This window comes from Lithobates pipiens, unplaced genomic scaffold (assembly GCF_037356315.1).
Source record: "Lithobates pipiens isolate NorthernLeopardFrog02 unplaced genomic scaffold, aLitPip1_a1.2 Scaffold_82, whole genome shotgun sequence".
Lineage (NCBI taxonomy): Eukaryota > Metazoa > Chordata > Amphibia > Anura > Ranidae > Lithobates > Lithobates pipiens.
The window spans coordinates 878,183-905,503 of record NW_027507906.1 but is presented as its reverse complement, the minus strand read 5'-3'; the positions used below and the strand labels follow the sequence as shown (position 1 = coordinate 905,503).

The following is a 27,321-nucleotide window of genomic DNA, read 5'->3' as shown; positions in this document are numbered from 1 at the left end:
AAGTGGTTGTAAACCCTTACAAACCACTTTGACCTACAGGTAAGCCTAGATTAAGGCTTACCTGTAGATCCAAGCAATATCTCCTAAACCTATATGGTTTAGGAGATATTTGCCCGAAAATGGGCACCGCTGTCTACGGCGCATGCGCCGTAGACAGCGGCGCGCAGGCGCACTAAACGCGGCAGTTCCAAGAATGGAGCTGCCGCATTTGTCGACTCCCGTGCGCATGCGCGGGAGTTACGTCATCGCGGCTTCGCCGAATGACAGCGGCGGAGCTGCGAGACGCGACTCCCGTGCGCATGCGCGGGAGTGACGTCATCGCGGCTTCGCCGCTGTCATTCGGCGGAGCTGGGAGACGCCACCAGCAAGATGGATGCGGCGGACTACAGGGGACAGCGGCGACTTCGCTGGCTCCTGTGTCAGGTAAGTGACACATAATGGGCTACTATGCGATGCATAGTAGTCCATTATGCTTTACCTTTGCAGGGAAAAAAAGAGGAAGTAAACTCATGAGGGTTTACTTCCTCTTTAAACAAGCTATAGAAAGCCCGAGCGTGAGCGTTGGCGCTACTGCGCATGGGCGATGTTGGCCGTATGTGGGCGCGGCCCCGCAGTGCATGATGGGAGTTGTAGTGCCGGAGGCCGGCGTCACGTTGCTCAGGGCTGGTGAGCGGGAGGAGGAGGAGGCGGCGGCGGTAGTAGCGGTAGCCATAATGTCTCTGGTGACTTACGCTACCAGTGAGGACATCGGCTCGGACTCGGAGACGGCACAGGAGCCACGGAAGGAGACTTCACTCCCCCCTCCTCCGGCTCAGGCAGAAGCCGTGGCCTATCCTGCGCCCTACAGCCACCAGGGGGAGCAGCAGCACAGCCCCGGGTACTATGGGCCGCCAGGAGGGGTGTACGGCCTGCCCTACCTGCCTGGATACGGGCCCCCTCCTAACTATGGCCCTGCGGCCTATGGGGCCCCCGCATACCCTGCCAGCCCGGGTCCCCCGGAGTATGGGGCCTATAACAGCCAGGGGCCTGGGGCTGCCAGCTACCCCAATATGGGGTACAGTCCTGCAGGGTACCCCCACCTGGCATGAACCTGCCTCCACCACAGGGGGCAAGATGCCCCCAGCTCATGGAGGGCCACCAGGGATGAACTTGCCACCCCCGCAGGGGGCAGCAAGCATGAGCCTTCCACCTCAAGGGGCATCGGGGATGAACCTGCCCCCGCCACAGGGGTCATCGGGGATGAACCTGCCCCCACTACAAGGGTCGTCTGGGATGAACCTCCCCCCGCCACAAGGGGCATAGGGGATGAACCTCCCCCCGCCACAGGGGTCATCGGGGATGAACCTGCCCCCACTACAAGGGTCGTCTGGGATGAACCTCCCCCCGCCACAAGGGGCATAGGGGATGAACCTCCCCCCGCCGCAGGGGTCGTCGGGGATGAACTTGCAACCGCCACAAGGTTCATCAGGAAGGAACCTTCCCCCACAGCAGGGGGCATCGGGCATGAACCTACACCCGCCCCAAGCTGACCAGACTATGAACTTGCCCCCATCCCAGGGGTTCACAGAAATGAACCTCCACCCCTCCCACAGCGGGCCTGGTATGCCCCCTCCCCCTGGCAGCCCAAATATGAACCTCCCACCCCGGCACGGCACTTCAGGACTGAATTTGCCACCACCCCAGGGTGGCTCCGGACTACACATGCCCCCTCCCCAGAACGCACATGGGATGAGCCACCCTTCCCAGCAAGGCGGGCACGGAATGAATCTCCCTCCCCCGCATTCTGGTCTCAAGTTGCCTCCCCCGATGGGCGGTCACGCTTTGAACCTTCCACCTCTGCAGGCCGGGTTGGGCCTGCCGCCGGCAATGAACATTCCCCCTCCACAGCTGAGCCCGACGTCCGGAGCAGAGCCGCGTATGCCGACTTCCAAACCCCCCCAGCCACGGGCTGAACCTTGCACCCCCGGAGAGCGAGAGCTTGGGTAACTCCAAGCCGAGGAAGCGATCAGAGCCAGTCAGGATCAGCGTCCCGGAGCTCCGCGGTGGAGATGTGAGTATTCCGATATAGATTGGCGGTGTCGAACCAATGAGGCTTCAGATATCAGTGGGCGGTGTGAGCTTTATTTTTATTTTTTTCCTTTAACAGTAAGTGCACCGAGAAAAACGTTGACGGTAGGGATGAGCTCAGGGGTGTTCAGAGTCCCGACCTGCCAAAATAATTGTCTCTGTGGACAGTCAATCGTAAGTGGAGGAGGCATTCAGGTATTCGCACCCCTTGTACATGTGTGGCATCGGGGTGGGAAATGCATCAGCCACTTATGATTGGCTGCCTGCAGTGACCGTTTCCTAAGACGTCTCAGGACTGAGCTCAACATGGGTTTGTTTACTAGCAAACCTCATGTGATCACCAACTCGCAGATGGCCTGGTGATCACATGATCTGGAGCAGTAATGGGGAACCTTGGCAGTGGCACCCCAGATGTTTTGGAACTACATTTCCCATGATGCTCCTGCACTCTGCAGTGTATTTGAGTTTCATGGAAAATGTGGTTCCAAAACATCTGGGGTGCCAAGGTTCTCCATCACTGATCTAGAGTCCTGCTGATTGGATTCTAACTAGTCCACCCGATCTCATGATCTGGTTGGTTAGTAGAGACCAGGAGCTTTTGGGGAGTCGCACGTTCTCGTGGTTGGCAGTGTGCACTCTTAGCATGATGGGGAGAATGAACTTTGGCTCTCCACAGCGAGAGCCAACCTATCGTACGTGGTGGAGGCTTTCAGGTAGACACGTCCTGCTCCCTGGCAGGATAGCTCAGGCGGGTTGGGATTCGTATCTGAACACTACTGAGCTCAACCATGGTTGACAGCTGGAACACAAAACGATCTCCTGCACCCAGGAACCTAGTCCATAAGTATGTGGTGTAGCCAACCCTTTGGACTAAATGTGGAAAGTCAAAGGTCTTGATGCCCTCCTCAGAACAATGGGTGTCCTTGGAGCTGAAACGTATAGGAAGGGCACACCGACCTTGTGCATTACCAGAGAGAAAATGTATTTAATTAGTAAAAACAAAAGTCGTGCTCACAAAGAAATGTTTAAAAGAGGCTTGACATTGCTCAAAGAGTTTTGAAGCTGTGTCTTGTAGACATCCTTCAACCTGGACCGGGTGTATAGGAGGATCCAGATGGTATCTCAAGTGGCTGACACATTACGAGGGAGTACCCTCTTTATCAGAGCCTTAGCAGTGGTCTCAACTAGAACAAATGGGTTTGTTTACCAACCAAGCTCATGTGTTCACCAAGTCATAGCTCACCTGGTGGTCGTATGATCTAGAGTGGAGGTCTCCAACCTGCGGCCCTTTGCTAGCCTTTATCCTACCCTTGGAGCACTATGCCCTTCCAATGATATGAGGCAATATTCCTCTCACTGGCACCAACAATGAGGCACTATATCGCACACTGATACCAATGATGGGGTACTATTACTACCACTAATGCTAATGGCGGGGCACTACTGATCATAAACCCAGAGGCCATGTTTATTCTCATTGATGTTGGCCTGGGTCATTTTCCACCTCCACTGGCCACAATCCGGCCCCCCCCTTATGTCTGAAGGACAGTAAACTGGCCCTTTGTTTGAAAAGTTTGGAGACCCCTGTCCTGGTCTAGAGCCATGCTGATTGGTTTCTAACTAACCCACCAGATCGCATGACCTGGTTTAGAGATTAGGAACTTTTGGGGGCCAGCGCACTCTCACGTCAGCGGTGTGGACAGCTGTACGCTCTTAGTATAGCATGAAAGGGAACGTCAATTTGGTTAGGTTTATACTACATTCTGTTTTTCTCTGCAGGTAGTGATTGCACTATTGGCAAAGGAACCAGTAGATAATCTTGTTACACCCACTGGTGTTTTTGCATTTTACATGTATTTATAACAGTAAAGTGAGTTTCTATAGTGAAATAAAGGACTTACAACTCCGTCTGACGACTTAGATCTTGAATTTTAAAAGCAGTGGCAACCCCGCTCATCTCACAGGTTCACTGCTTTTAAAATTCAACATCTAAGCAGTCAGAAGGAGTTCTAAGTACCGTATTTCACTATAGAAACTCCTTTACTGTTTATAAATAAGTCTTAAATTCAAAACTCCGGTGGGTGTAACAACATCTCCACTTCCCCCTTTTTGGTGTATCCTTACTGTGGATGAGTGTGGGGTGTAGCAAGATGGCGGCAACTGAACGTCACTTCCATAGCAAACTGTGATGGGTCGCCGATTATGTCCTTACAGCTGCATGGGATCAAGCAATTTCTGAAGAGAGGAGGATCTCAGCTGGACAGCACTGGATACATGACCAGCTATGCAGGGGCTTTAAAGCGCACCCCCCCCTTCCAATTTGAGTCCTGATTACCTGAAGGTGGTATCTGCACATTTTCAGATACTCGCCCATCCAGTGGATCCAGCATTGTACGGACGGGCGCTTCTTCAGCACCTAGCTTGCTACAGCACCAATGGAGAGCGAAAGTGGATAGTGCCAGAAGAGGAGGCAAGTGATCTTTCTGTGCAATATCGTTGCACAGAGCAAAAAAGTCTTATCTGGATTATTATTACAAAACCAAAAAAGACCTCACAATCACTTTTTAACATTTTTACAATAAGTTTGCAAAGTTTGTGTGTTGCATTGCCAAGAAATGCTGACGTGCTGCATTTTTATGCACTGCATACCTACAGACTTGTTTGATGTGACAAGGGCCCATAGAGAGCAATTGCTTTCTCAGTGTCCATGTGTAGAGCTTGCATTGATCGATTTTTCACCCGGTGTGATTGAGCCCTACTTAGCTGTGCATGCTCCTGCCAGGTCCATACTGTAGGAGCTATACAGCCACGGCTGCTAATTCTCCTGTCCGGTCCCTCCTAATTTTTCTGGGCATGTGTGAAGAAAATCTCAACCATTGCTAACGTGAGACAGAAGTACAGTTATCCATTAAAAAGTCAGCTGGTTAATGTGAATATACTTGGGACCGCCTGTGCCAACTACATTGACCCTTCAGCCTCGCCAATGTAATTTTTGTGTTTTGGAAAGTCATTGCGTGTTATGTTTCTGCTACAAGGCTTAATCTGATGTTCTCAGTAATTTCGTTCTTTTTGTCATTTTATTTTGCAGTCCGACTCGGAGGAAGATGAACCATTCCGGAAGAAAGCAGCAAGTCGGGTAAGATTCCGTCGAGTGACCGTTAAAGGGATCCAGCTGATGATAGAGCAGCGCAACAAAGCAAGACCAATTCAAGAAAATGGGGCGCACATCAATGACATCTCGGAGAAACCAACTTCCAGCAAATAAATTTCAGCATGCTTAGCAAGCCTTCCATCTTATTTGCATTCCCAACGCATTTCACCCATGACAGGGCTTAATCATAGAGGCACTGTGATTAAAAGTGAAGTGTTCATAAATCACACTTCCCTAGGTGGATGCAGCATCTGTCCCTCGCTGCCTCTAAGAACAAGAACTGAGCGATCTAAGACCGCTAATTGCTCAGTTCTTCACCGAGCAGAGAGCGGTGTCAGTCATGGGTTCTCTGCTCTACCCCTCCAGCACTCATTGGAACACCGGGCTGTGCAGGGGGACAGGAGCAGCTGGCTTGGGCTGCCACTCAGGAATCTGGGTGGATCCCTCCAGTGTGGAGGGGGCTGAGGGACGTCGGCTGACAGGAAACTTTAGCCACAGGAGTGCACAAAAGTGCCTTCCTGAGGTGCATAGGAGAAGTAGGGCCAAATGAGCTTTGACCCTACTTCTCCTTTAAGCCCTGTTACCCCTGAAACTTGTTGGGTGTGTAGCTACAGGTGGAAGGCTTTCAGGGTGTTCTAGAAGTTATTTGGTTGCTCAGTAAAACAATTTGGGTTCTTCAGCATGTCATTGGGATTTGTGGCTTTGTTTTATTTTTATCTTTTTTTTTTTTTTTTTTTTTTTTTTTTGAAGTTTGGTGTGGAACGTGGTTGGGTGGGCTCCTGGACTTTAGCACCTGGCTGGTCCACAAAACTGAGGACAAAAGCAGTTTCTGTAGTGGTGGGATGAGCTGTGATGGCAACAAAGTAGTCGCCGCATATTGTCTGAGGGTATCGTCCATCTAGGAATTTCCTGATCCTACGTATACAGCGCAGAGGCCTCGCTTAGAGTTTGGCTTTGCCAAGTTGAAGCTGAAGTTGTTCCTATTTACATCTTATGTCCTGTGTTTTCAGGCACCCTGGACACACAGATCACTATTTGGCTAACCAATTAACGACCGCTACAGGGCGGCCGCTGTGCGCAGGATTGTGTGTGTGTATATCGAGTAGGGGGCAGTGATAGGGGATCTTGATTGTTCATTCCCTGCTGTGGCCACCCCTCCCCTCTGCTGCCCATTCTGTGCATTTGTATTTTGGGAATGAGTTCACATAATACAAAGGCTTCTGTGAATGGGCATAGTAGTTTCAGTGACTTTGCACTTGAAGGGGCTCTGAAAGTTTATCTTCTTGGAGCACAATATACCTGTCGGGTGTAAATAATAGAGAGAAGTCTATGAGGCAGCAGACACCTCGTTGGACTCCTAAAGGCTCCTGTTTATTTAAAAAAAAAAAATCATACTTGCCTCCACTGTGCAGCTTGTTTTGCACAGAGTGACCCCGAACCTTGTCTTCTGGGGTCCCCCCCGGCGACTCTCTCGGCGCCCCCCCCCCCTCCCCCAGAGAAGTGCACTCCGGAGTCCAGCATTCTGCATCTATAGACACAAATGCCGGACTCCGCAGCGCACGGTCAAAAGGTGAATGGACGTAAGTTAGTGTCGATTCGTCCAGGGGAGCCGACTGCGGCGGCTGGTTAGCAAGCGGTTAATGTTGTTTACAAGCCTTGTGAATACTAGTTGGCAGTCAATGCCCATTGAACAGATAAAGAAGTTTTCGTAAACATTACACTACTTTAACTAAACCTCTTTCCTGTGCTTGGGCCTGTTTGTAGGTATCCAAAGAAGGGTTTGGTTTGTCGTCCTTACTCCCTGAACCGAAGAATGCCCGTGTCGGGGACTCCAAGCGCACTCTCCTCCCTTACATCTTCACAAAGAAACAATCTGACTCTTCCGATGAATTAAAACTTCCCAAGCAGATGTCCAAGCCCAAGCTCACCGCCAGCTCCGAGGTGTCCCACACACCGTCCCCATCGGCCATCAAAGTGGCAGCCAAGAACGCCGCCCTGCAGGTGACCAAGCAGATCACGCAGGAGGAGGAAGAGGAGAGCGACGAAGAGTTCCAACAGGGTAACTTCTTCTCATTGACGGACAGCAACGAGGCTGCTATGGCTCCTGACGAGAGCTATACATATCCGCTTCCACCAGTGAATGATGATGGCCCCCCCGGGGGTCGATCCTGGTCAGTTACAGAACGATGCATCGAATGCTCCATTGGAGTTCAAGACAGCAGCTGGCCCACAATAGTGGTCAGCCATGTCTACAGAAGACTACGGCGGCCAGGAGTACAGCCAGTATCAGGAGTATAGCAACCCACAAGCTGCTGCATACTATCAGGTAGGTTAATGAGCCGTATTCACAAAAGTATCGCTTTTGGTATCGGTGGAGCCTGTTGGGCTGAGTCAGTCCCTGTGTGCTTGTATGCCTTGGATACTCAAACAGTGCAATCTCTATCATAATTCCCAGTATTGCTGTCCACCTGGGAGAATTGGCTGTCCCTGTCCTCGTTTGTGTGTTCCAGATCCCTTCTTGTCCTGTATTTCAGATCCCTCCACCCCCCATTCCAGCAGAGATGGTGGGAGCTGCTCATTTATAGGCACAGCTAGTGTGCAGTCTTAAAGCGGTTCTTCACCCTAAAGGGGAAGTTCTGCTAATCTGATCCCTCCCCCCCTCCGGTGCCACAATCGGCACCTTTCAGGGGGGAGGGGGGTGCAGTTACCTGGATAATCCAGGTAACTGCATCCACTTCCGGCCAGACGCCCCGCCCCCCCGCTGTGTTCTGGGAAACACACAGTTCCCAGAGACACAGCGAGGGACCATAAGAGACGTGCAGCACGACTCGCGCATGCGCAGTAGTGAACCGGGTAGTGAAGCCGTCATGCTTCACTTCCCGATTCCCTGACAGAGGATGGCGGCGGTGGCAGCATCGAGACGAGCGATCGCTCGTCATCTGCCGCCGACATCGCTGGAACCTGGGACAGGTAAGTGTGATTTTATTAAAAGTCAGCAACTGCACTATTAGTAGCTGCTGGCTTTTAATATTTTTTTTTTTAGGTGCAGCTCCTCTTTAAGAGCTCAGCACAGAGACCTCAATAATAGTCTGAAGAATAAGGTCATATAAAGTCCTATGTTTGCTTCTCTTCCTCGTTTGTATTGCATATAGGGATGGAGGCATATTACCATATTGCCTCATATAAAATCCCAACCTTTCTTGTCCCTCCTCATTGCTAAAGAAACTAGATCTTTAACCTTTTCGCGCCGGCGCCTCCCGACCCTTTAAGAAATTTATAATGCCGGTGGTGGGGCTTAAGATCACGTGATCCAAAAATTCCTGATCGCTAGCAGTGGTAGGGAGCTTTCGATTGGGTGTCAGCCACTGCCAGGAGCATGCAGCATGTTCGCTCTCAGCACCATTCTAGCTAGTGACAGCAATTTACGCAAATATGGGGTCTCTCAACACCAACACAAAGGACCAGGCGCTGGGAGGCTGCATATTTTCTTGCAGCTGGCGTCAAGGGATTAACGACTTGAAAACCAGGCCTTTTCTGGCACATTTTGTTAAAGCGGACTTCCGTTTAATTTTATTTTATGTTTTTTTTAAAAGTCAGCAGCTACAAACACTACAGCTGCGGGTTTTTAAAATAAGGACACTTGCCTGTCCTGGGTGCCCGCGATGTCGACTCGGCTTTTGGGGGTGGAGGCGCCGCCATCTTCGGTATGGGAATCGGGAAGTAAAGCCTTGTGGCTTCACCTCCTGGTTCCCTACTGTGCATGCGCAACCCCACTGGTCCCTGCTGTCTTTTGGGACCTGTGTGTCTCCCAGAAGACAGCGGGGGGCGGAGAAGGCGCCAGAAGTGGCGTAGAGACCCGCGGGTGGCTCAGCTATCAATGCCTGTAAGTGGGAGCAAAATACCTGGATTAGACGGGTATCTGCTCCCCCCTGAAAGGTGCCAAATGTGACACCGGAGGAGGAGGGATGTGAAAAGCAGAAATTCCATTTTTGGGTGGAACTCCCCTTTTAAATTTAAAATGTCCCCTCCTACCGCTACTTCTGAAGGCGATAACATCGGCTGATAAACCTCTCAGACCGCTTTATAAGCCAGCTGAAGACAAAAATACCGGGGTTATGGCTGGTAGCTTCATCTATAACTGGGTATAGTGGTAAACCACTTGCAAACTACAACATATATAAACGTATTGTGGTCGGAGCGTAGATGCCTCCATTCCAGCAATGAGGTGTCCAGGAGCTGCCTGCCGGCCACTGACTTCTTCAGTAGGTCTTGCGGGCCGATTCACGTTGTATACGATGGCAGACATCTGTCATTATAAGGACACTTAGGAAACGATCAGTTCCTGTGTGTCTCATTCACGCTTCAACGTGGCATATAGCCTCACTAGAATGCAGATAATGCTGCGTTTTATCGCATCGCACCGTGCCGAATAACGGTCGCTGAATCACGCACCACACGCCCCCCCCCCCCCCCCCCTTCCGACAGTTACTGTGTGAATACAGACTCTGTGTTGTGACGTTTTGTTTGGCCGGGCCAAGATGTCACGTGTGTAGGGGCTTCAGGCATCTTGACAGGTGGCAAAATCTTACACCGCGCTGTACAGTGCAAACAGGCAGGCAAGAAATCTTTTACTGCAGAAGGGACGTGGGGGAGATTTACTAAAACCGTCAAGTCGCAAAAGTGTGAGTGGAGCCCAACTAAAACCGGTGCACACAGAATCTGGTGCAGCTCTGCATAGTAACCAGTCAGCTTCCAGTGTTTGTTTGTTTTTGTTTTTTTTTACCACTTGCTTACTGGGCACCTAACCACCCATACAAAACTATTTTATATTTTGTTAATAAATTTTGCAAACAGCTAATTTTTCCTCCTTCATTGATGTAAGCTGATAGGCGGCATTGATGGGCACTGGTAGGTGACTTTGATAGGCAGCACTGGTGGGCACTGATTGCTGGCACTTGCTACTGTGGGCACTGATTTGTGGCACTGGCAGGTGGTACCTGTGGGCACATATGAGGCAGCTTCGCCTCTTCGGGACCGATGTCCCTTCAGAGGCCAGCAATCGGCTTATTTTCCTCTCACGCTGTCGGTGTGAGAAGAAAATTACAGATCCTCTGTCTACATCATTGGCTGACAGCTGATCGTGTGGTAAGGGGTCGGGATTGGATCTGTGACCAGCCGCGTCTCATTGACTCGGGTAATCGCAGCGCGTGTGAGGTGCCCCCTTCGGGGGGGGGGTTTGGGCGGCCAGCTTTGAAAGGGGAGGACGTCAATAGACGTTCTCCCGGCAAAGCAGATCCACGCTGTAGCTGTCATCCGCATCTGAACAAGTTGAAGCTTAATTAAACAAGCTGTTAGCAGCTGATTGGTTACTATGCACAGCTGCAACAGATTCTGTGTGCGCCAGTTTTAGTCGGGGTCCACTCACGCTTTTGTAACTGTGAACACACGGGGCTTGATTTACTAAAACTGGAGAGTGCAAAATCTGGTGCAGCTGTGCATGGTAGCCAATCGGCTTCTAACTTCATCTACTACGGCAGAGCGGCTTGGCTGCATGAAACGACGTACCTGGTCTGGGGCGTACCGCTGGTGACCCGCTGATGGCCTCCGCGATCGTTCGGGGGGAATGACCGAAAGGTGCTCTGCCAATTTTAAACAAAGCAGACCATTGTTTGGTCACAGGAACGGAAAGATCTGTGATTCCTGCCAATCAGGAACACCAATCTCTCTATTCCTGCAATCGGTCCATCCCCCACACAGTTGGTAAGCACACCTTGGGCTCGATTCACATCTGTAAATGTTGCTTTTGAGTGTTTCTGCAGTGCTTTTTGCTGTGCTTTCCACGCTTGTTGCATTTTTTTTTTTTTTGCGGTATAAAATACGCTACTTGCTTTTCTGCAGCTCTTCGTTGAAGTCTATTGAACCAAAAAAAGCACAGCTTTTGCGATTAACCACTTGACCACTGGGCACTTAACACCCTTCATAACAGACCAATTTTCAGCTTTCGGTGCTCTCACAATTTTGAATGACAATTACTCAGTCACGCAACACTGGACCTATATGAAATTTTTGTCATTTTTTTCACACAAATAGAGCTTTCTTTTGATGGTATTTAATCACCGCTCTTTTTTTTATTTTTTGTGCTATAAAAGAAAAAATACAGAAAATTCTGTAAAACAATGAATTTTTCTTTGTTTCTGTTATAAAATTTAGCAGATTAGTAATTTTTTTCTTCATAAATTTTGGCCAAAATTTATACTACTACATATCTTTGGTAAAAATAAGTACAAATTGTTGGATATTATTTGGTCTTTGTGAAAGTTATAGAGTCCACAAGCTATGGATATACATATATATATGTTTTTTTTAACAAACACCCTGGAGAATACAATGGTGGTCGTTGCAACTTTTTATCTTGCACGGTATTTGCGCAGCAATTTTTCTAATGCTTTTCTTGGGAAAAAAACAGTTTGTGCTTAAAAAAAAAAGAAAAAAAAAAACAGTAAAGTTAGCCCAATTTTGACATAATGTGAAAGATGAAGTTACGCTGAGTAAATAGATACCTAACCTGTCACTCTTCAAAATTGCACACGCTCGTGGAATGGCGCCAAACGTCGCTACTTAAAAATCCCCATAGGCGACGATTACATTTTTTTTTTTTTCTGGTTACATGTTTTGAGTTAGAGGTTGTCTAGGGCTAGAATTATTGCTCTCGCTCTAACGTTCGCAGCGATACCTCACATGTGTGGTTTGAACACCGTTTTCATATGTGGGTGGGACTTGCGTACGTGTTCGCTTCTGCATGCAGGCACATGGGGACAGGGGCGCTTTAAAAAAAATAATAATAATTTTTATTGTTCATTTTACTTTATTTTTAGTTTGACTTTTTTTTTTCCCCAAAATATTTTTTTTGATCACTTTTATTCCTATTACAAGGACTGTAAACATCCCTTGTAATAGGAATATGGCATGACAGGTCCTCTTTACAGTGAGATATGGGGTCAATAGGACCCCGCATCTCACCTCTAAGCTGGGAAGCCTGAAAAAAAAAATAAAAAAGGATTCTGGCTTTGATTGTATTGGCAAGTCGGTACTAGCACCTGGGACTGACAGGAAGGAAGGGGGGCTGGCGGGGAGCAGCTGCACCATTAGCAGTATTATTATCGGCATCACAGCATGTGATACAGCCGCTGCAAGTGGCCTCTCATGTGGCCCAGCCTGGCCCCTAATGGCGTTGGGCCCCCGGGCGGTGTCCGAGTGACCGACCAGTCAGTCCGCCCTGGTGAGAGACAATGTGAAGCCTGAAGCAACTGGAGGCACTGTCAGCAACCAATCTACTATCGCCTGTACTTGTCCTGGCCTCTACATTCGTAGAGCCCGCATTAGGCCCGACCAAATACCGCTGCAGGATCTGTGCCTACTCCCACCTGAGGAAGGGGTTTCACTTGTGCGTGTAGCTGGCACAGATCGACCACGTCCTCTCCCTGCAGCAGGAGCTGCACCACGACCGGGGCCACGTCCCTTATTTGACGTTCTCCTCATATTTCTCAAATTTAGGATCTTGCCCTAAATGGATGTTTTTTTGAATAGCAGAATATAGCAACAGTATCTAAATCAGGGGTAGGGAACCTTTTTGGCTGAGAGAGCCATGAATGCCACGTATTTTAAAATGTACATTCCATGAGAGCCATACAATATGTTTAAACGAAATACAAGTAAATGTGTGCATTTTATGTAAGACCAACACTTTTAATGTACAACATGTCTCTGAATTAAACAATCAGGTGTTCTTTATCAAGGGATAAATCACAGAACAAAGAAATACGGCAAAGTTGCCGAACATGACATGACCTCTGAATTCTTTACAATAACGTTGTTATGCTGTTGCTAATCTATGATGAATAAATTACTTCTTACCATTAATCAGGGGGTCAAGTCCTGAGGAAAAAAGTGTGGGAACTCCCACCCAAGATCCACTCCCCCACCAAAAAAAAAAAGATACTCTCATATGCCCGAACGCTTCAAAAGTGGTATTTTTCATCCAATTTTCATATTGTGTGTATGAAGTAGTGATGAGCCAAACACCCCCCCCCCCTCCCCCGGTTCGGTTCGCACCAGAACTTTCGAACCGACCACAAATTCGTAACGAACGTTAGAACCCCATTGAAGTCTATGGGACTCAAACGTTCGAAATGAAAAGTGCTAATTTTAACGGCTAATATGCAAGATACTGTCCTAAAAAGGGTTTGGGGACCTGAATCCTGCCACAGGGGACATGGGTCAAGGCCTAAAATATTTTTAAAAAAGGCAGTTTTTTCGGGAGCACTGATTTTAATGACGATTAAAGTGAAAAAAAGTGAAATATTCCTTTAAATATGGTGCCTGGGGGGTGTCTGTAGTATGCCTGTGAAGTGCCACGTGTTTCCCGTGTTTAGAACAGTCCCTGCACAAAATGACATTTAACAGAAAAAAAGTCATTTCAAACTGCTTGCGCTTTTAATGTTATATCTGGTTCCGGCAATATGGATAAAAATCATTGAGAAAAATGGCATGGGTAGCCCTCCCTGCCCATTACCAGCCCCTTTTGGGTCTTGTACGGATATTAAGGGGAACCCCGTACCCATATTAAAAAAAGGAAATGTGTGTGTGGCCCCCAGGCCCTATATACTCAGAACAGCAGTATACAGGCGGTGCAAAGAAGACAGGGACTGTGTAGGTTTGTTGTGTTAAGTTGAATCTGTTTGTAATTTTCAACTGGTACATTTTTAAAGTGTAGCTCCAGTCAAAAAAACTATTTTTAAGCTTTTTGGAAAACATAGGGAAGGGTTATCACTCCTGTATAATTTGTTTTGTCGTCCATCTTTTTTCATCTCACTTGCTGCTGTCTCCTTGCGTTTGCAAGTAGGAGATGTTTGTAAATTGGATGTTTGAAAGTAGGGGCCTGCCCTATATGCTCTGCAGAAATGGCGGAACAAGGTGTTGGTTTTGCCACAACATTGTAAGCCCTCAAAGTGACTCTTGGTGGGCGCTGGAGCGCCCTGCTGTGAACGATTATATCAAGAATTGGAATTACATGCCATTGTTGAACAGTGGTAGAAAAATTGGGCCTTTGGTGGTTGTGGTGCTGGTGCCACAACACTATAAGTCCTTACAGTTACTCTGGATGGGCACAGGAACGGGCCTGAAGTAACTGATCAATTCAATCTATTATTGTTATTATCAGTTATGTATTCCTTTGTCTAGTCCCTATAGTTCAGCTAGTCTACCAATACGCCAAGCACATGTTATCGTTAATATCACAATACTATCACCCTTGGCTATGAAATCAATACATGGTCTAAGATCAATCAAATCTCATTTATTTCCCAAGGAAATAAGAAAGCGTGCATAAGGTATCAATAGAAGTTACAATTAGGGATGCACCGAATGGGTTTTTTTGGTGCCGAAACCGATACCGAAAATGAAAAATACACTAGGCCGAAAACCGAAACCGATACCGAAAATGAAAAATACACTAGGCCGAAAACTGATACCGAAAATGACTGTTTTAAAAAAAAATTTTTATACAGGAGGTGGTCAGAGACTGGGGACATGGTACAGGAGGTGGTCAGAGACTGGGGACATGGTACAGGAGGTGGTCAGAGACTGGGGACATGGTACAGGAGGTGGTCAGAGACTGGGGACATGGTACAGGAGGTGGTCAGAGACTGGGGACATGGTACAGGAGGTGGTCAGAGACTGGGGACACGGTACAGGAGGTGGTCAGAGACTGGGGACACGGTACAGGAGGTGGTCAGAGACTGGGGACACGGTACAGGAGGTGGTCAGAGACTGGGGACACGGTACAGGAGGTGGTCAGAGACTGGGGACACGGTACAGGAGGTGGTCAGAGACTGGGGACACGGTACAGGAGGTGGTCAGAGACTGGGGACACGGTACAGGAGGTGGTCAGAGACTGGGGACACGGTACAGGAGGTGGTCAGAGACTGGGGACACGGTACAGGAGGTGGTCAGAGACTGGGGACACGGTACAGGAGATGGTCAGAGACTGGGGACACGGTACAGGAGATGGTCAGACTGGGGACATGGTACAGGAGATGGTCAGAGACAGAGGAAGTGGTACAGGAGGCATCCCCCATTGCAGCCAGTGTGTCCCCATTGCAGCCAGTGTGTCCCCATTGCAGCCAGCCTGTGCACTGTGTGCAGGGAAGAGAGCCGCCTCCGCCGCCTGTTTGATAACAGCGCCGGGAACATCACAGCTTTCATTTCAATTGCTGTGTGTTCCCGGCCGTGCGCCGTCACACGCAGCCCCTCCCCCTTGTCCGGGCACTTTGATAGACAGATCACCCGTCCAATCCTGCGGATGATCTGTCTATCTAAGTGCCCGGACAAGGGGGAGGGGCTGCGTGTGACGGCGCACGGCCGGGAACACACAGCAATTGAAATGAAAGCTGTGATGTTCCCGGCGCTGTTATCAAAAAGGTGGCGGAGGTGGCTCTCCTGCGCTATGATGGGCGTCACCAGGGGCGGGGGGCAGAGCCCCGCCCCCACCCAGGCCACACCCCATTTTCGGCTCCATTATCGGCCGTTTTTCTCTTTCGGCAAATTGCCGAAAAGGGCATTTTCGGCCGATATGTTTCGGCGGCCGAAATTTCGGTGCATCACTAGTTACAATAATACATAGCATACAATCAAAGTACAATATAAGCCTTATACTTATCCGACCTTCGCAGCTAAGCCTCATGATGGAAGTGAGAGGCCAAACTCATTGTTGCAACCCTTTTTGTTTAACATACCTCAGCCATACCACACCCTACTGCCAGTCCCATTTGCTTTGGACCAATCAGTGTTCACATGACAGCCCTCCTAAAATTACTGACTGTCCTGCCATACTTGGCTTCTGTGGCCAGTATTGCAGTCGATGTGCCCTGGGCCGTCTTCGTCATCAATCTCTTTGAAGCTTTGTGCATACCAGGTGGGCTGAAGATAACTCCTTTGCTATGCAGATTCTGCCACATTCCTCTACACATTCTAAACATGTGGGACTGCAAACATCAATATGGCTATTATATATATATATATATATATATATATATATATATATATATATATATATATATATATATAGTTATATAGTTCAGTTGTACCAACAGATGTGTAGAACTTTAGATATATAACGTTACTTCTTGTTCACTTCCAACAATTACACGGGTTCTGGGGCTGATTAAGGTGGTAATTAAACTCACTTGGTGCCAGGGGCAGACTGAAAACTCATGGGGCCTCCCTCTGGGCAATAGGAGATTATGGGCCCCCCCGGGCAATAGGAGGTTATGGGCCCCCCCCGGGCAATAGGAGATTATGCCCCCCCCCCTGGGCAATAGGAGATTATGGGGCCCCCGGGCAATAAATTATGGCCACACAGTATATACACACACACACACAGAATACACATATACACACACTGAAAAGGTACTGGAGAGGCGGGGCAGCTATAATCTTGGGATTTTTTTTAAAAATGCAGATTTTTACATACTGTCCCTGGTTTTATTGAGGCTGGCAACCCTGATGGGGCCCCTTGGTGAATTGTGAGTCTGCCCCTGCTTGGTGCCTTATCTGCATTAAATTAGCCTCGGAACCCGTGTAATTCATATGTGTTCGGGTTTAAAGGGATGAGGTGGCAACTCTAGTACAAAGGGCCATTGCAATACATGGTGATCACTGTCTGTTTTGGGCGTCGTTATCCTTCAGGGCCATATGAATACACAGCGAACACCGCACATGTGTTCCAGAAGTGATTTCAGAAACGCACTGGAAAGCACCTGGTGTAGATGAACCCAAAGACAGTACGTTACCACACTCTGGGCTTTTTCACGCTGCAGTTTCTGCATTACCGACGCATTTTTTCCATGTACTTTCACGCTCATTTTTATACGTTTTCAATGCATACTTGTGCGTTTCTTCCTCTTTTTTTATTTTTTTATTTTGACACCTTAAAGTGGAGGGCCACCCAAAAAAATAATAATTAATTGATAAAATAATAATAAAATAAAAAAGAAAAAAAATTCACTTACCTGAAACGCTGTTGCTAAGCAGTCTTCCTAATCTGCCTCTTCCTATTCCGCGGCGGTTCCTCCTCTTCGTTGAGCGGCCCCGTTGCCTTTTGGGACATGTGTATCCCAGAAGACAACGGGGTCAATGTTAAGTTAATGACGCCTCCAATGCAGGTCGCATGCCCAGTCGCATGGTGCAGACGTTGCATGCAATCCAGTTCTTGTTCTAAAAAATGTCTTGTATTAATTAAAAAAAAAAAATTCTCTCTCTTTCTCTCTCTTAGGATACGCGAGGACCATCATCCTGCTCATCATCCTTTCCATGGCCATGAACGGACCAGCTGCCAACGTGTTGGAGAACGTTCAGCAGGTCACGAATTCCAGCGTCTGTGGTGTGCAAGTGGTCATGAATCAGACCATCGAGATCGCGGAGCGCGTCAAAGAACCGCTAAGGAGTAAGTAGAATTATTGTGGCCCTTAGGGCCCCTTCATGACGGCAGTGCTGGGACAAGGCCATTTGGTGCCCAGGGCGAAGATGACAATCTGCGCCCCCACCCCCCCGTTTTTAAGAAAGAATCAATGTCTTTTCAAAACAAGAATATACTTAAAACACTACAAATTCAATTATCACCATACACACAGTATTTCACCCTTTACATGACCCCCCCCCCCCCACACACACTATTGTTACTCTTATGCCTGTTAACAACCCGCCCAGGGCTGTCTTTAATATTGTTTGGACCCTGGGCAAGCATTTTCCTGGGCTCCCCCCCATGCAATTTTGCTCTTCATCCCAAAAAAAGTACACACACTCTGTATAGCCCCCCTGTCCACGGACACCTCTGTACCCCCCCTGTCCACCTCTCTACCCTCCGACCACGTCTGTACCCCCCCATCCACCATCCACAGCCACCTCTGTACCCCACCATCCACAGCCACCTCTACTCCCCATCCACCTCTCTACCCCCCGCCTACGTCTGTATCCCTCCTGTCCACAGCCAATTCTGTACCCCCCCCCCCCCCCCTGTCCACAGCCTCCTCTATATACCCCCACTTCCATAGCCACCTCTGCACATCCCCCTTCCACATCCACCTCTGTACACCCCCCTTCCATAGCCTCCTCTGTATACCCCCCCTTCCATAGCCTCCTCTGTATACCCCCCTTCCATAGCCTCCTCTGTATACCCCCCCTCCATAGCCTCCTCTGTATACCCCCCCTCCATAGCCTCCTCTGTATACCCCCCCTCCATAGCCTCCTCTGTATACCCCCCCTTCCATAGACGTAGTCCCGGAAATTGAGATCCGCGCTATACACGTCATTTTACTATAGCGCGGATCTCAAGTGGTTAAGCCTTAAAAACCATTTAGCTCACTATGTAAAACGACTTGCTTTTTATGCACTGCAATACAAATACTATGCAACTGTATCTATGTTGCAGATAAAGATAAAGTCACACAAAATGTAAGCCTCCCCTTAGGAAAAAATACATACCAACAAATTTCCGAAACATGTCGGGATGAATGCTACAAATCTTCATGGACTGACCTCAGCTTGACTCTCGCAGTGCCTGGATTATTAGCTTTGGTTTTGAAAAATGTATCAACTGGTTCATTGGTATACCTTTTATATTTTAATGTTACGGTTAATGTCTAACATGTATTACATATTGAGTACCCAAAAAAAGTGGCACTTTGCTGCCTTTTACCTACTCCTATTTTACCCCTTAAAGTTCACTGCTGCACTTGTTGCATTTTTCCTCTCTTCATGTTTTAAGGATGTTAGCAGTCCATACATTCAATTCCCATAAATATTTTTTCTACCCAAATTACACAATTTTAACTAGAAAACCTGTTTACCATAATGCAAAATAGCCTGCATTTTCTTATTTATTTGATCAGTTTTTATCCTACTTACCTTGGATTTTGCAGAAGCTGCATACTAGGAATTATCAAATAAAGCAGGGGATCATGGATATGATTGCCTTTCAAAAAAATAGTTCTCACCAAGTAACAATATATTTAAAATGCTCCAGTACAAGTTAGTGACATGTTACATCAGCTTCCGATTTATCTGGGCCTTACCTCTTGATAGCCATCTTGATAATAAGATCCTTTGTGTCCTCCTCTGCCTCGACCTCTATCCTTACGCATCATCATCTTCTTATGAGGACCACCTCCCCGACTATAGTAATACCCTTTTTGTTGCTGCTCCCCTACAAACCAATAAAAAGCATTTGTAAATACACAAGTGTGAACAAATTTTAAAAGTTTTATAAAACCTATATTGATGCAAAAACCATTTAACGTAACTATTTACCATTTAACTAGCTAAAAAAAAATTGTATTGACTACCAACACATTATAAATTGAAGTTCTTCAATATAAGGAAAATCATGTGCATGTACCTTTTCATTTTTTATTCCCTACTAAATACAGTCTTTTCTTGCCATAAAACCCCTATTTTAATTAACTTCTTGCTTCTCAGCTCACGCCTCAAAGATGGCAGATTTTTGGACGATATTATTGCATGGTGGTGGCAGAGCTCATCTGTCACTCTTGTGTAGTGAACTCGCCTGTTGCGAGTTTGTGATGTACGCCTGTGTGGCATAGGCATAGGTGACATCATCCAAAAATGTACTTCTCCAAACCAACAGTTGAGAAATACAAGTTTCTATAATAAAGGCAACGACCAGCTGTCGGTGCCCCCACAACACCAATCCTGATGGTCTCCCCAACCCTTTTTAAAAATATACTTTGTCTCCATTCCTAAGAAACACATGATAGATATACAGTAGGTGACATTGATGTATGTAGAAAAAAGAAGAAGATGGCAACAGGTGGTCTCCCTGCAAAATATTCTGCATACTGGCTTATCTTCTCCTGAGAATTTTGAATATATTGAGTCTACCTCCGACAAGTAACAACAAGTCCTGAAGTCTCATCGGTGTCTATTGTACTCCCCTGGGTCCTCTCTTACATAAGCATGCACTTTTTCTTCAAGTGTCACTAACCCCAGGAGCCTGCATTCACCATATCTGGTATCCCACAGTACACAGAACATGGAAATGCAATTTTTTTATACTAAATATAAACTGCTAAATACCTTTTCCCATTAGCAGTTAGAGAAGTCTTGTGATTTCTATCAGTGTCCAGCCAAGCACTGATTAAAGCTTGTAGGAGTTTTCTGACTGTCCTATGAGACTGCAAGACTAGTCTAGACCCTCTGTCTGGACAGTGCTGATTGGCCCTGTGCTGATCACATGCACTCTTTCAAGAAAACATAAAACCTCTCTAGCAATACACACCAAACTGAGCGTGTGCAGCCTGAATCCATAGAGCCTGTCTTATCAGGAAATTATCAGGGGGCAGTGGAAGGGGGGGAGCATGTTTTACTGCATATACACACTGATATGGTACATATGGGTTCATTCAGGAAAATTAAATGTTTCAGCTTCATATTTTGGTAACTTTCATATAAATAACATTACACAAAGGGGGTGGGTTTGGAGGATTTACAATTTTATTTTACTTTAGATTTAGTTCAGCAAGACTATAGTACCTGATAGGCCAAATATTGCTCATTTTTTCGCTTTTGTTCTTTGGTCTTGTGTGTCCTTTTAATGTTATTTTATTTTTTATTGTTGTACCACTGCAAATAAGTGCAGTTATAAAAACAATAAAAAAAAAACCTGTCTGAACATTATATATACATGCAAATTTATATATATATATGGCATTTGCATATATATATATATATACACACACACACACACACACACACACACATATATACACATAGACACATACAGTATCTCACAAAATTGAATACAGCCCTCACATTTTTGTGAATATTATATACAGTTGTGCTCATAAGTTTACATACCCTGGCAGAATTTATGATTTCTTGGCCATTATTCAGAGAATATAAATAACACAAAAACTTTTTTCTCTCATGGTTAGTGTTTGGCTGAAGCCATTTTATTATCAATCAGCTGTGTTTACGCTTATTAAATCATAACCACAACAGAAACTACCCAAATGGCCCTGATCAAAAGTTTACATACCCCATTTCTTAATACCTTGTATTGCCCCCTTTAATATCAATGACAGCTTGAAGTCTTTTGTGGTATTTGTGGATGAGGCTCTTTATCTTCTCAGATGGTAAAGCTGCCCATTCCTCTTAGCAAAAAGCCTCCAGTTCCTGTAAATTGTTGGGCTGTTGCGCATGAACGGCACGTTTGAGATCTCCCCAGAGTGGCTCAATGATATTGAGGTCAGGAGACTGAGATGGCCACTCCAGAACCTTAATTTTATTCTGCTGTAGCCAATGACAGGTCGACTTGGCCTTCTGTTTTGGATCATTGTCATGTTGGAATGTCCAAGTACGTCCCATGTGCAGCTTCCTGGCTGATGAATGCAAATGTTCCTCCAGTATTTTTTTGATAACATACTGCATTCATCTTGTCATCAGTTTTGACCGAATTTTCTGTGCCTTTGTAGCTCACACATCCCCAAAACATCAGCGATCCACCTCCGTGTTTCACAGTAGGAATGGTGGACCTTTCATCATAGGCCTTGCTGACTCTTCTCCAAATGTAGTGTTTATAGTTGTGGCCAAAAAGCTAAATTTTGGTCTCATCACTCCAGATGACTTTGTGCCAGAAGGTTTGAGGCTGCTCTGTGATGTTTGGCATATTGTAAGCGGGATACTTTGTTGCATTTGCATAGTAATGGCTTTCTTCTGGCGACTCGAACATGCAGCCCATCTTTCTTCAAGTGCCTCCTTATTGTGCATCTTGAAACAGCCACATCACATGTTTTCAGAGAGTCCTGTATTTCATCTGAAGTTATTTGTGTTTTATTTTTTTCGCATCCTGAACAATTTTCCTGGCCGTTGTGGATGAAATTTTAGTTGTTCTACCTGACCTTATTTTCCACTTCTTGATTAGAGTTTGAACACTGCTGATTGGCATTCTCAACTCCTTCTCTATCTTTTTATATCCTTTCCCTGTTTTATAAAGTTCAATTACCTTTTCCCACAGATCCTTTGACAATTCTTTTGCGTTCCCCATGACTCAGAATCCAGAAACATCAGTGCAGCACTGGATGAAAGATGCAAGGGTCTGTCAGGAGTCCAGAAACCCACTGACCTTTTTTTTTTTTTTTTTTTTTTTTTTTTTTAAACAAACACACTAATTACAAGCAAACATTGTAGCAAAGTGTAATTTCTTCAGTGTTGTCACATGAAAAGCTATATATTTACAAAAATGTGAGGGGTGTACTCACTTTTGTGAGATACTGTGTGTGTATGTATATATATATATATATATATATATATATATATATATATACATACATTGTATATTTATTTTAACAGCTGGTCAAACACTCTGGTCAATAAAAGCTGTTGTGCTGGCGGTGTGAATACTAAGAAGAATCCAACATTCACATAGAGGATAATAAATTGCTACAAAGCACTCTGATCTAGTATCTAGAACTGGAAGCCTCAAAATGCACTAGTTGTTTATAGATGATAGTGAACTCAGGAAAGGTTGTTTTGTAGAGGAACTGAATTAAACAATGCTTTACAGCTCAGGTATTCAACATCTATCATCTGCCACTTGATAGGCTGTACTATTCAATAGGAACACTGTATGCAAAGCACACACTACAGTGTAATGACACTAAGCAATCAGATAGAGCAGAATGGAAGGGTAGTATCATTCACAGCTATGAGTGTGCAGCCACCAAGAATTCTAATGAACCCCAAGCCATATAAGGCTAATCCTCTTTAGATGAAGACAACTGCAACAGCAAATGACTCAGTTAGAAAGACTAGAATGTGAAGAGAAAGGTAACAGAGTCAACGTCAATGAGCTGGTAACGCAGAAAAGTAACCAGTTCCTGTTTGTGAATTAATTTAGTAATTTGAAAATGTTTACCTAGTTCTCCCCCTTTCATACCCATCTTTTTATAAGGGGGTTCTCCCATGTTCGGACTTTCCTTTGCTTGTCTGTAGTGTTTCAGCTGTTCTGCATAGTCCTCCTCATCTTCTTCATTGTAGTTCCCATCACTGTAATTACTGTAGTCATCATAACTGGGGGTACTTTTCTTGTGGGGTCCTATGTAACTCCCGGGTCCATGGCCGCGCTGTAAGATAGTTTACATTACCAATGTTAATAAAATCTGTGTTTCTTCCAATTAAAATACCCAACATAATAAGTAGTTAGAACCTCTGTCAGGTTTTAAATGAGGACATTTGTTATTGCTGCCTGCACCTCTGTAGGGAAGGACTTCTCTTTGCTTCCTGTTCTGCCTGAAACCCAACAAAAAGACTGGAAGGAGTATCTTCCAAATGAGGACACAAGCAGCAATAAAAAGCTGAGATATGAACTCTTCCAAACTCTAAATGGACAATTAAGGATTAAGGGAAACCATAATGGAGTTTTGTCAATTTTACTCTTTTAGCATCGACATGATCTTCATTTTATTAATAAAAACTTATCTGGTTTTAATATGTTGTGTTCCCTGGGGTGCTAAGAAAATCCAAAACATATTTCGAACAGTCTCTTTTGCTTTGACATGTTGTTTAAACGTAAGCCTTACCTGCGAATAATGGGAATCATAGTCTCTGTACATGGGAGGTTTGTGGGGCCTCTCTGAATGTTCATCTGAATCATAGCTGTAAACTGAACTGTTGTCACTATGCTGCAACACAAAAACATAAAAATCAAAGACCATAATGTAATAGTGGCAAAATAGCTGAGAAAGTGTAAAAAAACATTTTATCAACACAAACTATTTTGCATCAACTTTGGTACCTCAGCTTAGATCTTGTCTTCTCATAACAATAAAAAAAAATCTACCCTATATAAAATCTAATGCCCTGTACACACTACTGGTTTCCCCTGTTGGAATAAACTCTGAAGGGCCAAGGTTCAACCGTCAAGAACGCGGTAACTTACAACATATACGATGGGACTAGAAAACGGAAGTTCAATAGCCAGTAGTCAGTAGCCAATAGCCTCCGTCTCGTACTTGCTTCAGAGCATGCCTCATTTTTGGTACGTCGAAACAGCATACAGACGAGTGGTTTTTCCTGATAGGAATTGGTTCCGTCAGAAATATTTAGAACATGTTCTATTTCTAGGTCCGTCAGAATTTTTGATGTAAAAAGTCTGATGGGGCATACACACGATCGGAATACACGATGAAAAGCTCCCGTCTGACTTTTTCTGTCGGACATTCCGCTCGTGTGTACACGGCATAAGAAATAAATAAAACTGTTTTCAGGTATGAAATGGATATTCCTGATGGCTGCTGAGGTAGCTAATGATAGTGATGGGCCAGTAGAAATAAGCGAAGGGTGGGAGAGAGCAGGCAATCTTTATCACAAACAGAAAGTGTCAAAAACTGTTCTTATTCAGATGGGTGCTGGCACCTGACCTGTGTGCACGTGGTCTGCATTCAGGTTCATGCACCCACTCCTGGATACGTTCTAGATTTTGACATACAGCTGTGTCCACGCAGCCACTGCATCCACTTCTATAGGCTGCCTCAACGCAGCTCAGGGCAGATGCAGATATGAAAAATATGGCTCATGCATGGAGGGCGGGTAACAGCACCCAACTGAATGAGCACTTAGAATGTTCTAGCATGGGTGTGTAACCACACAGGTGTGTAAGCTGCTGCATACAAGTTACTATATATTTTACATAACCAAGTGTATTAGCATAGCTTCCCGTCACCCTTTCATTTTTAATTAGTACACATTTCTCACCTTGTGCTTCTCTCTACGCCTGCGTTTCTTCTTCTCCCTCTTACGTTTTCTTGACTTCTTGTGTGTCTTCTCACTAGGGGGCTTCTCCTCTTCTTCCTTGGGTTCTTCCTTTACTTCTTCTGGCTCAGGCTCCTCTTCAAATCCACCATCCTCTATTTCACCGTCCTCCAGCTCTCCCTCCTTTCTGTAGGAAGAAAAATAATTTCACATTAGGAGAAAGCCCATCAAGAAAAATATTTTTTGGTGAGGACAGATTAATTCTATTTTTTTGCGATGAGAGATTTCAAATATCACAAATTCAAAAAATAAGGGATGACTCCCTCCTGTTAGGATAGTAGGACCCATGCAAATGTGGTTTAGTGGAGGTTTTTTGATCCATTTAGGCCATCTTTAAATAACTTGTCCAGTTATATCAATGGCTCCCACTGCTGCCTCTCTGTCCAGTGAGGAGAGAGAAGGAGAGAGAGAGAGAGAGAAGGAGAGAGAGAAAGAGAGAGAAGGAGAGAGAGAAAGAGAGAGAAGGAGAGAGAGAAAGAGAGAGAAGGAGAGAGAGAAAGAGAGAGAGAAAGAGAGAGAGAAAGAGAGAGAGAAAGAGAGAGTGAAGGAGAGAGAGAAGGAGAGAGAGAAGGAGAGAGAGAAGGAGAGAGAGAAGGAGAGAGAGAGAGAGAGAGAGAGAGAGAGAGAGAGAGGAGAGAGAGAGAGAGAGAGAGAGAGAGAGAGAGAGAGAGAGAAGACAGAGCCGCTGATCTCAGGCACATTGCTGGATCGAGATCGGGTATCATAACTGATCACACATGCAGCACCATGGCAGTTGCAGATCAAACAGATGCTTAGAGAGCAGCTTTCTTGGCTGAAAAGGACAGGAGGGTTTAGTTCCACTTTAAAGTGATACTGAAGTCTCATTTTATTTTTTAATGAAAAATAACAAACATGTTATACTTACCTGCTCTGTGTAGTGAATTAGCACAGAGCAGCACCGATCCTCTTCTTCTCGGATCCTTCGGCAGCACTCCTGGCCCCGCCCTTCTGCCAAATGCCTCCACAGCAAGCAGCTTGCTATTAGGGCACCCAAGCCGATCTGCTGCTCGGTGTGCCCATTCAGACATGGAGCCACAGTTCGGCCCCGCCCCCCACTGGCTCACTGACTTTCATTAACAGCAGTGGGAGCCAATGGCGCCCCGCTGCTGTCTCAGCCAATAAAGAGGGAGAGACTCTTGTGAAACATTGTTGGATCGAGATGGGCTCAGGTAAGTATTAGGGGGCCTGCTGCACACAAAAGTATTTTTTTTTTTATCTTAATGCATAATGAAAAAATAAAAATAAAAAAACCTTCTGCCTTTAGAACCACTTTAAGTGATCGGTTTACATAAACAGTTATGAATAGAGATAAAGCAAAACCTCAACATAACCAGAAACACTCATCAGCTACAAAGCACAGCTAGAGTACCAACCCCAACTATAATACTATGGTAATTATATGTTCATTTTGATGTTCACAGAAAAAGTACTTTCCAGAATACTTTGTCACAGAAAAACAAATTGTCAGTAACACACGGACACCAAACATTTCTTTCACGCAAAGCAAAATCTGGTGCCAACATGCAAAGCAATACATTTTAAATTTGAATTAAACAATCAAGGAAATCTCTCCATGTCCTCTCACATTTTATCATTCATTTAAACAAAAAAAAAAAAAAAAACACTTGTTTTCTGTCTTTGCTGCAACAGAAAATGGCAGAAAATGTATACTTCAAAAGCCAAACCAGAATATTAAATTCTAATTAAAGCAGTTCTAATCTAACTTAGGGATAATTCACACCAGCCGCTGAGTTACAACACAGGGGCGTGTGTGTGGTGCTGTACAATAGGATCACTGCAATGTTGATATGCCGATCGCAGTGTATCGCATCGTTCACTTTATTTTTTTTTAACCAACATTTTAGAAACGTCAATCAGTAACATTTCATTAAGTGTGAGCCGGTGGTCTGCTTTGCATAATGCTGTAGTGAAAAAAGTACTGCCTGCCGTACCTCTTTTTTCACCATAAACGGGTGGTGTGAACTGGGCACATAGGAGACAAGGAATTTTCCCTTAAAGCAGAAGTAAACCCCATCCATTTACCAGTTTCAAAAACTGTAACACTCCCATTGGCTGTGCTCTCAACCAAACTGAGAAACCATCCAATGGCTGGTGTCATAACTGATCACATGTGCAGCATCATGGCAGTTGTAGAGGCAAAGAAGGCAGCTTCCTTGGCTGAAAACAATAGGAGGGTT

The 27,321-nt window shown here is 45.7% G+C and overlaps 1 protein-coding gene and 1 pseudogene across 4 annotated transcripts in view; one reads left to right on the top strand and one right to left on the bottom strand.

Moving 5' to 3' along the window:
* LOC143973424 (uncharacterized) overlaps positions 1–27,321 on the bottom strand; it is a 107,120-nt gene that overhangs the window by 65,781 nt on the left and 14,018 nt on the right. For all 4 annotated transcript variants that reach the window (XR_013272033.1, XR_013272034.1, XM_077474405.1 and 1 more), the window contains exons 2-5: positions 25,046–25,229; positions 23,872–23,973; positions 23,208–23,415; positions 19,348–19,478 (exon numbers count right to left, since the gene is read on the bottom strand). Coding sequence is in view for 2 of the 4 variants with exons in the window: in XM_077474405.1 (XP_077330531.1) it covers positions 19,348–19,478; positions 23,208–23,415; positions 23,872–23,973; positions 25,046–25,229 (625 nt within the window). In the remaining 2 variants the exon portion in view is untranslated. The remainder of the gene's footprint in view (positions 1–19,347; positions 19,479–23,207; positions 23,416–23,871; positions 23,974–25,045; positions 25,230–27,321) is intronic.
* LOC143973447 (uncharacterized) lies at positions 1,201–17,728 on the top strand (annotated as a pseudogene).